The sequence below is a fragment of the Leucopleurus acutus genome, assembly GCF_964270905.1.
Source record: "Leucopleurus acutus genome assembly, chromosome: 6".
NCBI classification, from domain to species: Eukaryota; Metazoa; Chordata; class Mammalia; order Artiodactyla; family Delphinidae; genus Leucopleurus; species Leucopleurus acutus.
The window spans coordinates 27,279,037-27,296,895 of record NC_139149.1 but is presented as its reverse complement, the minus strand read 5'-3'; the positions used below and the strand labels follow the sequence as shown (position 1 = coordinate 27,296,895).

Sequence of the window (17,859 nt, the reverse complement as noted above, 5' to 3'; positions counted from 1 at the left end):
CAATCCCCCATGAGAGAATTTACATTTCTGACTCATAACCGATATGTACCTGGATCAAGGGGTTGAAGAGACCATCCTTTAAAAATATCATGTATTTTTGAATTCACAGGTCTGTTTTTCCCAGCAAGATTTTTCACATCAGCTTTTTTGTCCTCTGAGCCAGGTACTTTCATGCAGTAATCCAGGAAACCATCGGATCTCATGATCTCTGTATAGCCCTTCTCACAGCCGCACACTCCACCCTATAGCAGAAAAAAATGTTGACGGTTACACAGTTGTGTAGATGAAACGAGAACGCTTTAACTGCTGGAGGCACCTAACATTCGCATGGTACGTCATGGCAATTTAGGGTTTTCCAGCACCAGACTTGCCAAAGAGGTGAAAATTCAATAAACAGTTCATCTTTTTGAATTCCGATGTCAACCCTTAAATAAATCATCAGTTCTTTCTGGTGGTTTATAATTCTTATACCTTCCAAATATGAAATCACAATTCTTTGTCGATAGTGGGCATTAACTACAACCTTTTCTCTCTTACAGAGATGTTTAAAGCGTCTAATTAAAAATTAGCCTCAACTCTTCCCCCAGCTGTTTCAGATTCCTGCCCACTCACTCCAACCTGCCCTTGACACTGAGAAGCAAAGCAACAGGAATTATGTACATATCTTCTTTGAGGTCTATTTCTGCCTCTATCACTTTCTGCCGTTGATCACTAACTAGTCTGAACTGCCTCTCCACTCAAAGGCTTAGTTCTTCACTCAGAGGAGACAGCCCAAGACTGTGGAGAAAAAAAAGACTTCACCAAAGGCACATGTCCAAGAGAGGGAGGAGAGAGAGAGAGAGAGAGAGAGAGATTGATATCTTGTAGTAATCCGAGTGTCACATCACATCTTCACATTCCTAGTTGGCGTCATGACAATATGACCTTCATATTTGTGGATTCTTGGTAATTTTCATGTACAGTAAACCTTTCCAAGAAACTGATTATGATAAAGTATAATGGACAAGGATTTCTATCTGTCTCTGGAAGTGAAACTGAAAATAACTGCTCTTCCTTCCTTCAGCAAACATAAAAGCAATAGAAAAGAATAGAAAATAAGCTTACGATTATGAATCTCTATAACTCTGCTATTAAGGCTCCTCACATAAAACTATATCTGGAATTTTCTGAACAGCCTTAATAGCCACTCACATCAGCCCTTATGCATCAGCCAGATTTACTTAGGTCATCAACTCTTGAACACATGATTTTGAGAAGCAACAGATACTAAAACTAAAAATAGGGTACCACAATCTTCCACAAAAAATAAGAGACTTCCCTGGCACAGTGGTTAAGAATCCGCCTGCCAATGCAGGGGACACGGGTTCAAGCCCTGGTCCGGGAAGATCCCACATGCTGCAGAGCAACTAAGCCGGTGTGCCACAAGTACTGAGCCCACGCACTGCAACTACTGACGCCCACGTGCCTAGAGCCCGTGCTCCGCAACCAGAGAAGCCAATGTAATGAGAATCCCACGCACTGCAATGAAGAGTAGCCCCCACTCACCGCAACTAGAGAAAGCCCGCGTGCAGCAACGAAGACCCAACACAGCCATACATACATACACACATACACACATACATACATATTTATTTTTAAAGTAAAAGTCAGAAAAGCATATAATTAATAAATGCCTACAGTTTAGGTAGCACTCATATAATAATGCCAATTATTATAGTATTTCCAGTGGTTTTAATTGAAGACATTATTCAGTGTTCAATGGGGAGAACTAATTACGAAAAATTGGTATATGCTCAGCTATGAAAGCCATCTTTTCAAGATGCATCTCTATTTAGTTTGAGTGAAAAGTTGTAACCAGTCACATGCCAAAGTTTCGAGGGAAACGGTAATCTATGTTTTATTAAAGAGGGTATCCAGAGAGTTGGGGGAAAGCCACACCTTCTACTTAGCAACAGCCTTAGCCCATGAAGTTGCTGCTGATCTCTTTTTTTCCAAACTGGAAGCTTGATCACTCACTCGCTTTTCTGTGGTAAAGAATTAACCTAACTTGAAGTAGAAGAGCCATATTAACAGGATGGAGCGCTTGAATGATTTTTAACCAGATCATTTTTGGAAAGAACACACTATAAGAAGAAACTCGTTTCTTTGAAAGACAGGGCACACCTTTCTTCTATGCGCACCGCGCACAGTGAGTGCCACTGTTGAGAATACATGGCACATTTTGCATTAATTCCTGAGCAGTGGTTGATGGGAAGGCAGAGAAAGGGGAAGAAAAAGTTCTGCTTTAAAAAAATGTATACACACACACACATATAATTATGACCCATAACCACACATTCAGCTTATGTAAAATCAACTAAAATTTAGACACAGTACAGTAATCATAGTGTAATCAATTTTAATACATAATATTTAGCAAATATGAACATGCCCTTTTTAATATCTTTCAAAATAGTTTAGGTATATGAAAGGCTAAGAAGGAGGAAATAAATCAACTGAGAACACGTTGATAAATGGAGGATAAACAGAGCTAACATAGATTAGATATCTGAAAGACGGGGTCGGCTATAGGTGGATTTAGAGAGAAAAAGGCTGCTTTCTTGAACACATGCCCTGGAGAGAAATTCTTAATAGCTGTGATTACTCCTGCAAATGCCTCTCTGCGGTATCGTGGGCCCATGGAATTGCTACTTGGGCTGCAGGAGACTGGAAAACATCAGACAGCATACATATAACACAGCGATTACCATACTTGTCCAAGCCTCCAGCACACGACTCACCTGTGTACAGTAGGAGAAAGGTTTTCTGCAGGCCGGGTTACACTGCCGAATAGCAGCAGGGCGTGCCTGAGGGGAACAGCCTCCTACAAAGGAAATCCCACCGTCATTTACAGATTTTTCTATGACGAATACTCATTTCTTTTCCTCTCTGGCACTGGCTACCTTGTAACAGTATTATCTTTAAAAAATCTGTTTGCTGACAGTGTGGCCCAGTTTTATATGACTGATTACAGTACTCCAGGAAGGGCTGTTTGAGATGGGAAACTCTGCTACAGTAGAGAAGCTGTTTACAGTAGAGATTTTATACCTGCGCATTGGCAATGTGATTCTATCATATGGCCACGCTTGAGGGCAAAGGCTGTGCGTGTCAGGATCAGTAAAAGAATTGATGAAATCTCAAGTGAAGTTCAGGAGCAGAAAATATATATGCGCGAAGATCTTTCTACATATTTTTTTTTCCATCTCCCGCATACCCCAACTAGGCACTAGACCAATTCCCAATAACCAAACGGTAAAAGAATGCCACTAATCAATTCATGGGACCACCATATCAAACATTTTGGTAACATTTTAAATGTATTTCAACCCGAATACACACACACACAGTCACATACACACTCCCACACCTATTTTTAACAGCAAATGTATACACTCCAGGAGGGATAATCATAGATCTGACATAGTACTTGCAGGTCCTTCTTAAATATTTTTGAGTAAATGGATGGAATGATGTCTCTATAATCTGAAAATCACTGAATATTAGTCATGCCTTCCTGGATTCAAGGTACTAAGCAAAGGAGTTGGCATATTACTCAAGGGCAATATTTAATCTATATTTATATACTACTGGTTGCATTTATAGATTCTAGCCTCTGCATTACTATCATTGTCAAACAATTATAGTTTATGATTTTGTAACTAGCGAAAAGCTTTGGGCTTAAGGCTGTGTAGGGAATAGATCTACATTTACCCTAAGAATGAAACAGCTAAACTCTCACTGTTACTTGAAAAAATAAAACCAATAATCCTCACAGACAAAACAAAACAAAACAAACCAAACCACCACCAGGATCCGGAATGAGCAGGTAGGTGTGAAATTGATCATGTGGGTGTTCGTGCTGCCAACACAGCCCCGTTGCTGCCAACAGAGTTTGGAGGGGGTGTTTTGCACTCAAACCAGGGATCGCCACCATGCAGTGTGTGAACCCCATGGGGAAAGGATCTCCTGGGAGTCGGGAAGAACATGTTAGAATCTGTACAGTTTATCTAACATGTTAAATTTTAAGAATGAAATTAAGCTCTAATAATACTTAGCAGGTGACACTGGTAGCCTGAACTCATTCATCAGATTGCCCCGTGATGTACACTGGGCACTCCATACAGAGAATTTGATAGTGGAACCCTTACCAGTCCATTAACTCTCAGCATATTGCAGCGTGCGATGCTTTCTGTGTTCCTGGTTAGGTAGATTTACGGTATATTAAGTTTTAACAGTAACTTACAAAATGGACGAGCAGCTTAAAATAAATTATTGTATGGAAAAACTGTGGATTAAAGGGACAACCACTAATGCAAAAACAGGTAAACTAGAAAAAGGTGACGCTAACAATCTTGCTATTCCAATAGAAAAATCAAAATTCTCCTATTCTGATGAGCTCTTAGTCAGCCACAGGACTAAGTAGAAAGAATGACAATTTAATTTTCTTTGATAAGAAGGCATCAAAATAAAAGCCCTTTAAAATGACTGAGAAGACCATTTGTAGAATCAAATTGCATTCACTGTCATAAATGAAGACACCTTCCCTCAATCTATAGTCAGATATTAAATAACAATCATGACTAACACATTGTTAAAAAGTGACGCTTTCGGTACCTGAACATAAGCATCTATAATTTAAAGCAAAATGTTTTTTTACATCATTAATATATTTTAATTTTTATTATATCCTTATCAACCCTTTTAATTTCACTTTCTGTACTTTCATGTTTCATATCATGATACATTAGCACAGTAGTGAAGGATTTTAGAATATGTTGAGATCTGTTCTCAAATACTTTTTACTGAAAAGGTACATCTTTAAAAATTTTAGAGACCATTGTCTTAAACTAACATCTGTCTCTTTCAGTCTTTGTCTCAGATCATGATATTTAAGGAAATTGTATTGTGTTTCAGCTTATTTCTTTACGTTGTCTGATATATGGGACTTCAAATAGAAGTGTCTGCTTTCTAAGATGCAAAGGTCTAATGGCAACTTGTCGTGAAGCTCATCTAAGGCCACTGCCCAGTCCTCCTTTGCTTATAATTTGTACGCTAATTCTTCTCACCACCAGCAACACTCAGAGATCTTTTTGAAGGGCCCACGTGAACCTTAGGCAGGAATACCTGTGACGTTAATGCCATCTGAACGTTGGCACCATACAGTTCGTTCATTATTGTTCCAAAGACTTGCTTTCCATGTGTAGTGATAACATTTACCTCCTGCAAGTAAATATGAGAACAGCGGTTCTATTATACGTCACATCAAAGCAGAATAAGCATTGATCAATCAAGGCTAAGAGTTGAAAAGTGCTCTTGGTACCTGTACAAGGGCGTGTTTCTACAACCTGCTGGGGGCAACTGTCTTGGTTCTCAAAAGACTGAATTATAAATGTCCTTGACCTAGACTGGCGACCCATAGTCTCGAAGCTTCTTCCCTCGATGCAGGTCAGTTCACACGTGCTCCACTCTGACCATTCCGTTAAATGGCAGTCTCCTGGAGGATTGCGCAGCACAGAGCAGAGGAAAGAACGTGAAAACTGGCCCTTAACACCATTTACATGCACAGGTTCACGGTGAGATTTGTGTGGGGGTGCAGTGATGGGGTGGGTTGCAGAAACTATGCATTCCACACTGATAAATTTTCTAATTAGAAAATACTAAGAATGAGGAAGTAATCTATGGTTTAATCTAGTTGAGCAAAAGAGCATCAAACACTAGACTACCATCATTTTGCTTCCAATCACGGCAGTTTTATCTAGAGAACATTGTGACTACTAGTGATAATAAAATTTTTAAAAGGAAGTGTAAAGATTACATCAACTCAGTTTTTAAAGAGCAGCGTAACATCATAAAATAGATGTTCACAGAAATCATATAAAGGGAATAAGTCGGTTACTGAAGTGGAATATCTTTGAACTTAAAGAATGTTTAATTTAATAATCTAAACATACACACATTTATGTGTATACATATATGTCCATATGTAGGTATGTGTTTTTACACACATATATGTTACATGCCATGTTATAAGGATATATAAGGATATATTAAGCCACCTTAAACTCATGTCACATAAGCTAAGCTGTGTTATTAGGATTAAGGTAAACTCGTAAATCTTCTGTAACTAATAATGACCTTCACGATTACATAGAACTTGCCTGTTTAACAGAGCGTTTCTGTGCACTTATAGCCTTACTTGTCCCCACCCGTGTCATCACCCAGGGGTTCATCCACTCATGGATTCCGTCAATATTTTTTGAGCGCTGGCCAATGTGCTAGGTGCTGTCAGGTCAGGTATTATTAACACATTTTCTAGGTGGAGCAACCATTGCTCAAAGGGACCAGACTGTATGTCCCAGGTAAAACACCAGTGAAGTGATACTGACAAGATTCTAACTTAGCTCTTAAATTTCCAAGTCCAGTGCTGTTTTTCCCCCTTCTGGCCTACTTTGCCTCTGTTGAAGCTGTGAGGTATATTCCAAAGTGATAACCACAATGACAAATGAATTAAAGTTAGTTAAAAACTTCAACTTGGACGAGAGAGAACTCAGGAAATTAATAGCAAAGAAAGAAATAAAAAGGTCACCGTGGAAGGCATTCCCGATCATTTAAAATTGCCTACCTGGACAAGGCACAGAACACGGCTGCTTCAGGATGCCGTCTTGAAGGGGCATCTCTCCACACAGTGCATTGTCTACAGGTACAGTCCAGTGAGTCATTGAACCACTGTGGACCACACAGGAGAGGCTGCGGGTCTGGACTCCTTCCCCACAGTCTCCACCCTGTCAGAGCAAAGGATGCTGTCAGCAGTACCCAAATCATGATCATCTCAAAGTTTGGGCTCCTGCCATCTCTTGCTCAAAAACACCCTAGTTGCATATGTCGGCAGCTTCCTCCTCTTGAGAGCTATCTTTCAGTTGACAATAAGGCGTCCCTGAGCAATGCTCCTAGAGCTGAGAGAGCAACTAAAAGTGCAAATGCAAATCTATGCCTCGGAATTTATGCCCTCAGAATATGAGGGTTCATTTTGGGACTCAGCCAGGGTTGACTGAGAGAGAAAAACAATACCTAATTTGTCTAGGTGTATGTGATAAAATGGCCTAGTCCATAATCACTCCCCCAAGAGAGCATGTACAGCCACAGAGCATATATTTCTCGTTTGCTTTGCTTGTTTTTCTTTTGTAGGGAATTCAGTAGTTTCTCACATGGAGTAGGTTTGGGTTTCCAGTAAAACGCTGATTTTCTCTATTGCCACGAGAAGTTGTTTTCCCAGAATGCCTTCTGTGCTGAATACTATTCTTTGAAGATATTTCATACAAGTCCCGCTTATGTTATTCTTGGCGACTAGAAAAAAATTGTGCAGTGTCTCACAGAAACAGAGGTTTAGAATTGGAAGGCACTTAGTGGTTAACTAGTGCAACCGTCTGCCTGATGAAACATTTCCTACCGTAACATTTTTAGCAGATACTCGTGAGATGAGTATTATATCTCCTCGGTTTTAGTCAGGTGCTCATACTTCAAAAAAAGTCCACTGGCTATTTGGATAACTGTAGAGGGGTAGCTCTGTTTTTGCATAAATGCCTTAGAAAACAGAGCCTAAGATAAAGCTTCTATACTAAGGAGGTGAAATCCCGGGATAGCAAGAGTGAGGGTGAAAGAGCCATCGCAGGTATGGAGGAAAAGGAAATATAAGGTAGTGTGTTGTCAACTGGCCTAAACTTCCGAGCAAACACAGCTGGTTTCTTGGTCAATCACAAGATCTTCTAGACAGGCTGTAGGACCATCCATGAGGTGGGGAGGGAGGAAAAAGGGAGAGGCATTACATGCAGCTCCCCCTTGGATTCAGTCCTCACTGATCAACCTTCACCCCATGGAGTATTAACTCCTCTGTACTTCCAACGTATGTCACTCAGCTCCCACTAAGTCCAGAAATTGGTGGAAGAGCTAGAGCTAGAGCTTTCATGACTACTACTGGTATGGATGGAGGGAGGGAGGGAGAGAGAGAGAGGGAGAGAGAGAGAGAAGGAGAGAGAGGATGACCCTCTGCACGGGCTCTGTTGCTGCAGATAAGGATACCCCACGTTACAAATCATTATTAGGTGACGGTCAGACAACTGGGCTCTGTACTGGGAAACTGAGTTTCAGCTCCTGCTTATTTCCCACCCCCCTCCCACCCCAACAGAACCCAGAAACTGCACTGTTAGGCCTGGGAGCTTCTGTGGCCGTGTCAGCAGCAGGAGTGAAGAGGGACGGGGTGGGCAGCGAAAGCAGCCATGACGGTGCTTCTGGGCGTGCAGCAGGTGACCCAGGGGTTGACGGGCCTGCTGAGCACCAGCCAGGTCAAGGCACTGCGGCAGCGGCGGCTGAGCGTAAGGGCAGGTTGTGGATGGACTGCCGGATGCGCGGGATGGTACAGAGTGGCTGCTGAGAAAAATTCTTTACAGAAGCAAGTTCGGATTCAGAGCCACCCTGGCAGAAAGGAAAAGGGGAGACTTGGAGGAGATTTTTCCCCTCCTCCTCCTGAGTTGCAGCAACGTAGGGCCTGATGAAACTGAGTAGAAACACACATAGGAACGACCACCTCCTTTTCTAGAGCCGTCTTACCAAGAATTATGATTTGTTTATCTAACAAGGGCAAGCCCCGCACTGGATCCATCAATACCTCATAGCCGCTCTAATCATCTCTACGGTCATTGTGAAATTGTTTAAAACAGGCACCCTAATTTTGAACCTAAGTGTGCTTTTTTTTTGGAGAAGTAGAAGTTCAATACCAATTCACAGTATATTCATTCAAACCAAATGTTCTGGTAAATGTTCACTCCCTAAAGTGGAAAATACCTAGTGTAAGTTAAATTTCTGTTTGGGGGAGGATTCTCTCTATCACTTATTATTCCAGATGATGGATCCATGGCAGAATTGTCTAAGGTGTATGTTTCGCTATAGAGTGTCAGAATTCGTGAACTTGGAGTCTGAAGATACTGCAGCATGTCTGAAATTTGAAGTTACTGCTCTCTGGAACCTCAGGTAACAAGGAGATGCAATTGATTACAGCTTTGTTTGACATTCCAGGAGATGGGGTGTGCAGAAATGACAGGAAACAAGTCTACATCAGGGATCACTTTAAAAACCAAGACGAACAATAATACGCTCCTAGTATGTATCCATGATCAACCTTAATCTCATACCTTGACAACAACAGCTACTATATGAAGAGAAATCACCATCAGCATGATAGCTTCATTCATAAAGCAAGCATTCATTCAATCTCACGAGACTTCACACGCTAGGGCTTGAAAACAGAGCCAGGTTTCTTGAGCCAGATGGTCAACAGCAAGGATTCTGTCACTGACTCTCTCCTGTCCAGATCATTAAGGGACTTTATACTGTGAATCGCATCACCAGATGGTGAATGGCATCACCAGATGTGGATCAGCAGATGGTGCTAATAATCACAATCAGAGCTGTAATCAAACCTGTAACAACAGCCTCAATTTATTGAGCTCTGAACTTACGTCAGATACTATGCTAAGCACTACATATTAGTTTGTCTATCCCTACCAAACCCCCCTAGCAAAACAGCTACTCTTGCTACCCACCATGATACACATAAGAAAACAGAGGTTTGGAGAGTTTGAGAACTTGACAAAAACTGCAGAGCGAGGAACTGGAAAAAGTTTTGACCAAAATGAGGCCCTGCTGGACTCCAGAGTCTGAGCTCCAAAACGGGTTTTGCAGCGTACGTGTGGATGCGTGGTATCAGCTGGGGAACTTGGAAAGAGTTAGGAAACCCCGAAAAAAAGTGAAGCCTGAGGATAAAGATTTCCATTTGCAAATCCCTTTCCACATAAGGTGGTGGCAGGATTGGCATATCCACTGAGCCCTGTGCGAGCTCCTCTTATCAGGGTTCGGTACATTTGATGGCAATCGGCCACTTCAACATCTCTACCACCTCCAGTGAATGAGCTTTCAACCTGCATTTGGCAGGTCAGGATATTACAGAACGAGGAGAAGCAGGAGAAGCTGTGGGAGAAGTGCGCTTCCTTTGTGTGGAGGCCCACGTGTATTTTAATCAGGAATTCCCCAAACTCAGCTTACATAAATGTTTAAGAAAAGGCAACTCGCTGAAAAGATATTGTGTTAATTTACCTCACAAAGCATTCACAAGTAGGCTTTGAAGAGCGGGAGTACAGTTCAAACTCGGGAAAAACTCAACTCAGATATCGTCAAGATTCACTTTCTCTTTTGCCTCTGCTTTTTAGTGTCACCTTCTTTGTTCTTCTTGCTTCTAAGTGACTAACTTTACCTACAAGGTGGGAAAATGTGGCAGCTAAGAGTTCCCGAAGATAGTATCTTTGAACAGCTTCAATGCCACTCCAAATTCTTGGGGAAGAATGCTGACTGGCCTCCTTTGGGTAAGGTGCCCACACAGGAATAATTACTACAGACTTGGTTTTTGAGAGCTTTGCCTGGATTGAGTCCAACTCCAGTTGCCTCCCGACTGGAAGTGTCAGTGAGGGAATAACCTCATCTAGAAATCTGAGACACTTCTCAAATTTCTAGATACACCTGCTCTCGTGGTCTCCAGGGCCTCCGTGCCCAGGTATCTCCGATAGATGCCACAACGCCCCCTCTCTATCCCCACCAGCACTGCTACAGACAATGTTTGCAACCCACCACTCTGGCCCCTGTGGTTCTGGCTAAAGCTCAATACGTGACAGCAAACTGAAACATTACATTTGACATTTCCCCTTCATGTTCCTATGGGACAAATCGGCAGACATGTCTATTAAAAAAAAAAAGCTTCCTGATACCTGAGAAGGTAAAAGGGAAAGTACAAAAGAACATGTGAGGTACAGTAGCAGTTGTATGGCTGGTAAGACTTGGAGTGTGGAGTTTGTCCCCCATCCTTCCCCTCCTCTTCCTGTGTTTTCTCTCCCTTCCCCTGCAGTGGGTTCCTGAATTCTTTGAATTATTTTCTCTACTTTCTCAACAATTATCAGGAGAAATCTTCCTTCCATTTTCTTAATTGTAATTCCAAGCAGCACTTAAAAAATCGCTGAAGGTTCAGGAAAGAGGGTTTTAGACTAAGTAGACAAAGTATTCATATTTAAAGCTATTAGGTTACTATTTGATTAATTAGCATGGTTACCTTATTTTCTGTAAAAAGGAGACTGAACAAATGTACCACGCATTTTTGTTCCTCTGGGACTTATTAAAATACATGGACATTTAACTTCTGCAAGATAATAATACTGCATGACAATGTCATCCTGACAGGAACGCTAAACATCTCCATGAGAATACTCTGCAGATTTCTTAATGCATAATCAAAATTATTGTTACCTAATTAAAATCTGCTTTGGAATATGAACTGAAGGATAAACCAGTAAAATAAGAATAGAGAAAATCAACGTGCTTTTTCTTATACAAGAAGCCAGAGAGAAAAATGCCGTAGAGGATCTTTGCTGACCCAGCAAAAGTTCTGGGTATGTGATATATTATGATGTTACTAGGCATTTATATTTCAGGTCAATAAAAAGCAATCATTGAGGAAAATGTAGTAACCTTGGTTCGTGTAATAATGTTAAAATATAACTTTCATACACTTTTGGTTTTCTGCCCACATGCAAGATTTTGTCTAAGCCTAAAAGTGCTTTTTTAGGAAATAGAGTCTACAGCAAGCTGTGCATTTCCATAGCATCAGGGTTTCGCCTAATTGCGTAATGCTTTGATATTTCCAACAAGCCAAGAAGACAGAGAATTTTTGAGGATGCCAAAGAGATTGGAAGTCCCCTGAACCAGCTTATTATAAATAGTGCCTAATGAACGGCTATTTATTTTCCTAGCAATATCACTCTGTGTGAGGTTAAGTCATTTGGTTCCTTTTTCCATGTTCTCCATTGCATAAAAATACACCATGCCAGGCCCCTGGTATTGTGAAATTTGTTCCATCAGCACATAGGTTTGACTAGACAAGTGCTTTGGACATACTGAGAAGCATTTCTCTGTCATTCCATGACCTACCTCCAATTTACATGCAGACCAGTTGCTGAGGACCCAGCTGTAGCAGGGGGTCACTGGGCAGGTTTTATGCTGGGTAAGCTCTGTGGGGCATGGCCGTCCTTCTCCTTGGGTTGGCATAATGATAAATCGAGTCCGGCTCATTCGACCTAAAATGATAAGGAAGATGTCAGCTTTTCCCTTAGAGTTTGGCTTGGAAAGGGAATTAAAGGACAGAGTGTTGCCTTACATACGAAAGGCTTCATTAAAACACACTGAACTTTGTCATGTCCAGGTTTCAGTTTTCCTGCCATTTTAATTGAGGTTTCTATGGAGACACAAGTTATCCGAGGTGTGCATCACGCTTAAGGATCTGAAATTCTGTCTGTCTTCCACTTTAGCCGGCTTAAGTCCAAACCCTGTATTGTTGCCAAATAGACTGATCCCCATAAACACTGGCTGAATGTTAACAAATATTTATCTATTAAGCTTTAAAATAATCCAAGCATCCTGCCTTGGGCTAGGGATATAGTGGTGCAAACGCCAGATGTACCTTCTACCTTCACAGACTTTATATTCCATGCCAGGATTACAAATATTAAACAAAAATAGAGTTGTATCTTCTTTGTTAGGTTCTAAATCAGAAAGTAAGGTAAAAATGGCATATAATCCAAATTACGCTGGAAAATTCCCTAGGAAGGTGCCACCCTGAGGTTCCAATAGTGTCTCTCCGTTAATTCAACATGGCCAATTTTCCTAGATTTTAGGACCAATTTCTTTTTTCACTGAGTACAAGATAAAATTGTTGACTTGTGTGAAGAAGCCATGTTGTTTGAAACACGTATGTTCAAATGCTGGCACTCCATTTCCTAATGAAAGGAAATTGGTTAATAAGAATAGCTCAGGAAAGAGTAAGGCTCCCATGTCATCTTATACCCACCCCTAGGCATCAGGTCATAAGCTCATTAAGTGGAAGAGTGGATGGAATTTAAGTGTCTTTGTTTCTCTCTCTTGCTCTCCCTCCTGCTCCCTCTTGTCCTTGGTCCTTTTTTTACTGATGAGGCATGATGTGCATATAGTTTCATTACTATTAGCTATCTGTGAATTATCTGTGAATCCATGCCCTTCCATTGGTGTTATAAAGTTAATTATGTAATTGTATCTGTGATAAATGTTAAAGGAAAAACAGAAGGTTCTATGAGAGCATGTTATGGGGATGCCGCCCAGTCTGGGAAGGAATCAGTTGAGCAGTTGAGCTTTAAGCAGAAATCTGAAGGAGCAGAACAGGTTTGAGGGCCTGACAGGCCAGTGTGGCTGGACAGAAAGAGCTAAGAAGAGAATAGGTTGAGGGAATACTGTTAAAGCTATTAAAAGTGGGGTCTTTTAGTTGATGTCAAAGATTCTACATTTACCTCTTAAGAGAAATGGAAAGAGAGTAATGACTTCACTTCTGCATAGAATTCACTTGAAAACCTTGGCTAAGAATTCCCACATGCCCTCAAGTTCAGGGAGAAGTAAGGGTAACTCACACCTTCAGTGAACTAGACCTCTTAGTGACCACCAGAATATTATCACAGATTTGGTGGTAAACTAATTCTCTCTGAGAAGACCCTTTAGGAAAACTAGGAAGTTCTAGTCATTGGATTCTAAATTCCCTGAGGCCTGGGATTCTGTCCCTAACATGGTACTCCATATATATTAAACACTAATTGAATATTTGTTTAATTCATATTTTTATAAATTGTCTATATGATATTATCTGGTATCTGAAAATGTGTGATGATATATCACCGTAATTATTTGGAAGATACCATGTGGTAAGCAATTTTCTAAATACTTTAAATATACTGACTCACTGAATAATCATAACAACCCCGGAGGAAAATGCTATTATTTTTCCATATTATAGATAACATAGGCTTTGCGAATAACAGAATCTACCCATTCTGCTCCCTGGGCACTGAGGAGAACATATGCTTTGGACAGATGTTCCTTCCCAGCACCACTCAAATCAAATCATACAGGTTGGCCATCACCTTATTCATATGAAACACTGTCCCTGCTTGATGAACACATTTGGCTCAAGATTTCACATTAATTCTTGTTTCAGTACTCTTCAGTTTTATGATAATCTTTACGTTTATTCTCTTGAACTAAGTATCTATTACCCGAATGTCATTATCATTGCACTCTGTTCTCTATCCATCTGTGTAAGAATAATGACAATGTAGTATCACTTTTATCACAGCTAAAGAGGTTCTATTTCATTAAAACCAGATAACTTCAAGCTTGTTCTTGAATTGATGGCATGCATCATGGCCATTACTTTAGGACTATTTTATTTATTTCCATTAAAGTGACAGATATTTTCTGCTGGACATCAAGGTGGGGGGAACCTAATGAAGTCAATGGAAAAAAAAAATGATGCCGTTACGTTTTGAAATAATGAAGTCTTACAACCACTCATTGAAAGCACATCCATATGATTTCTCTGCCTGTTGCTATCCAAACACCAAGATACGATTTTCAAACGATGCCAGCTTCTATCAAGAAGCATATGATCTTGGTCCAGTTGGTTTGCATATCAATAAATTGATTTTTTAATTAAATAAGATAAAAAAAAAGAAGCATATGATCATTCTACATTTTGAAGTATATTATCATGTTTAATTGGCTAATATTAAAGTTCGTAAGAAAAATATTGCTAATGAAGGCACGAGGGTATAAAAGGTAACTACTGCACCTCAAGTTTCTTTGGGTTACTTGATATCTTTTAATAAGTTCCTTTTTCTAAGTCAGGGGTATTTGGCTGTATAAGTTAAATAATCAGAGAAAGTATCCCTTAAATTAGGCACTTTCCCCACAATTCCTGAAGTTGTAAATATAAAATCTAGCTACATGGAATACAGATGGTATAGAAAAGGAGGCCCACCATTTCCAATGGTCCCTGGAATTCTAAACATCACACTGGATGTAATATTCAACCTTGCACCTATCTCTCGGCAGTAATTATTCTATTATAAAAGGGACCTCTAATGGCAGGAGACTTAAGGAATTGTTTTGTGACAGTGATTTTTCATGAGAGGAGAAAGCAGGGGAGGATGTGGGCAAATGAAAGATATATAAAGTTATGATCTGATATAGAATATGAGAAAAAGAACATTTTAAAATAGCTGATGAATGGCGCAAAGAAACCTGGACTTGGCATCAAAATTCTCTAGTTGGAAACAGTTCTCTCAAATTAACAGCTAGTAAATGATGTGACTGTATGAAAGTACTTTAACTCCTCTGAGCATAAATTTCCTCTCCTGTAAAAATAAAATTAAGTACACGGAGAGTCATTATCTGAGGATAATTCATGCTGGGGAAAATGCCACTTAAAAATGAATGTATTTCAAATAGGAATTCAATTATTTTTAATAAATAATGAAAGATGTCTAAATGGGACTTTTTCTGCAAGTAAAAAGTATGCAAGTGGGTTTATTTTATCTAATATCAACTACCATGCAGGTAATTGCAACTATGCAGTTATTATTAGGACAAAGAATAAATCAACCATTGATAGTTTTTACATAATTTTATGATGACCCTATGAAAGTTTTATTCTATTGTGACTGGCTTTTGCAGTTTGATCATAGAATCTTTGTTATTTGAGTCACTTTTCATCAATTTTCTCAAGAGCTCCGCTTAATCTTTGGTGTACAGATTGCTCCATTTTGTGCCCCTTTTTTGTGGGTAAACATTCCATTTGCAGCTAGAGATGGACCAACAAATACCTTGATGCAATGACAGGGCATGTGCGTTAATCCAGGAGACTCGTTGACTGGGGGACGGCTTTATAAGTGGTCAGTTCAACAGCAAATATTTTGATAGTATGAGGGGTTCTGCTTCCTATAGATCTCACAATTATGCTGATTCAGGTGAAGAATACTGAGATGATGAGGACTCCTTGGACTAATCTCATGTTGCATATGAATTTAAAAATACCATATATGAACTACCTTAACAACATAACTAAAATAGAGTAGGTGCTGGCTAAATCTTAATATTTTTAATCATTTCTTTTGACAACTGCTATTTCATATCAATTCCTAGACCTGGCCCTGGAACAAACCTGTAATGGGTATATAAAGCATGCTACTTGTATTCTCTTGGGCTTTTTCACATTAAATGCACACAGCTACGAAGTCCATAATGACTTAGCCTGGTCCCACCCAACCTCTTACACCCTAGCCTACACTCCTTTTGCCCTCAGAGTAAGAGTGAAGGTGGCTGCCGTCCACATCCTCATGCTTCCAATCTAAGAATAAGAGAAATTTCTTGGACGCTCTCCAGACAACTCGTTTGGGTTTATGAATCTATTTGAAACCTGAATTCAATAGTTGATATAGACAATATGTGTAATGGGTAATACCAATGAGCTATAGAAACTGATTCTCTTATTCATCTGCACTTCAGGCTATAAAAGAGAGAAAAGTACTAGCTCCAAAATGTTTCCACTTGAATAAAAACCCAGATTACAGTAGGTTAAGTTTGCTAGCAATTCTCTCTGAAACTTTTCCTCCCCTCCCTTTAGGAATATTGGGAACTCATTATAAGCAACAGTGATACTAGGCCTACTGTTAAATTAGCAATAATTTCTGGCATTGAAGGAAAAAGGATTGCATGGTAAGACTTCCAGAAGAAAATAGATAGTGGGGCACACTAGTCGTAACACACAAACACACCCCCCCCCCCCAAAGAAAGGCCAATACTGGTATCTGCATACAGGTTTAAAGCGTATTGGACCAGATCACACTCCCATTGAACTCAGCAGCGGTCAGGCTTCACTCTGAGGTTCCACTGACAAAGGGGATGTGGGAAATTTTAAGCAGTAAAAAAAAAAAAAAACCCTCAAAACTCGTTACATAGGGCTTCCCTGGTGGCACAGTGGTTGGGAGTCCGCCTGCCGATGCAGGGGACACGGGTTCGTGCCCCGGTCCGGGAAGATCCCACATGCTGCGGAGTGGCTGGGCCCGTGAGCCATGGCCGCTGAGCCTACGCGTCCGGAGCCTGTGCCCCGCAACGGGAGAGGCCACAGCAGTGAGAGGCCCACGTACCGCAAAAAACCCCCAAAACAACAAAAAACTCTTTATATGTTTGTCGATATATACATTCATAAAAAAGAGATGGAGTCAAACACAATGGTTCTCTGTTCTGACCATACACTCAGATCCAGGGAGCCAGTCACCAACACTGTTACAGTGATAGGCTCTACACAATGGTTCTTCTGTGGTCCTGACAGATGCTCATTGAATTAACTGAAAATCATGGTTTTGATAGCTCTGGACAATTTGAATACGACCCAGGCACACAATGCAAAGTATGTTTGAATGGGAAATTGGAAAAGGAAATATAAGAATAGAGCAATGACGAACTTACCTGTTTAATCTTAAATAGTTCATTAAATATCTGAGCAATTTATATGAACATACCTATAAAGTCCAACGTACCGTAGCCATGTAAATACGAAGACAGTAGTATATGAAGTCACTTTGAGCTTACAGAATGTTATTTGAATATTACTATTACTGGTTTGCTTTCCACCTGGGAACTATTTTATTTTAACATGAGTTATATTTTCAAGGCATGTGCGCAACCGTTGGCAGGGAATGGTCTTCCTGAGCTGACATCTGTAAGGGTTGGCCAACCTACACCACAAAGAATGATGCTCAGTGTCACTAACCTTAAGGTGATGTGGTCCTTCCTGATATGCACCAAAAAATTAGGTTACTGAATAAAATGTTTCCACTTTTAAGTATTTGCTACTTTGAATTTACT

General features: G+C 40.2%; 1 protein-coding gene across 1 annotated transcript in view; it reads right to left on the bottom strand.

Moving 5' to 3' along the window:
* The window catches only part of THSD7B (thrombospondin type 1 domain containing 7B), a gene marked incomplete at its 3' end in the record, with an annotated part of 763,972 nt that overhangs the window by 18,653 nt on the left and 727,460 nt on the right, over positions 1-17,859 (bottom strand). Inside the window, exons 20-25 of the mRNA XM_082841629.1 lie at positions 12,064-12,209; positions 6,662-6,821; positions 5,360-5,533; positions 5,164-5,259; positions 2,781-2,863; positions 50-242 (exon numbers count right to left, since the gene is read on the bottom strand). Coding sequence (XP_082697755.1) covers positions 50-242; positions 2,781-2,863; positions 5,164-5,259; positions 5,360-5,533; positions 6,662-6,821; positions 12,064-12,209 — 852 coding nt within the window. The remainder of the gene's footprint in view (positions 1-49; positions 243-2,780; positions 2,864-5,163; positions 5,260-5,359; positions 5,534-6,661; positions 6,822-12,063; positions 12,210-17,859) is intronic.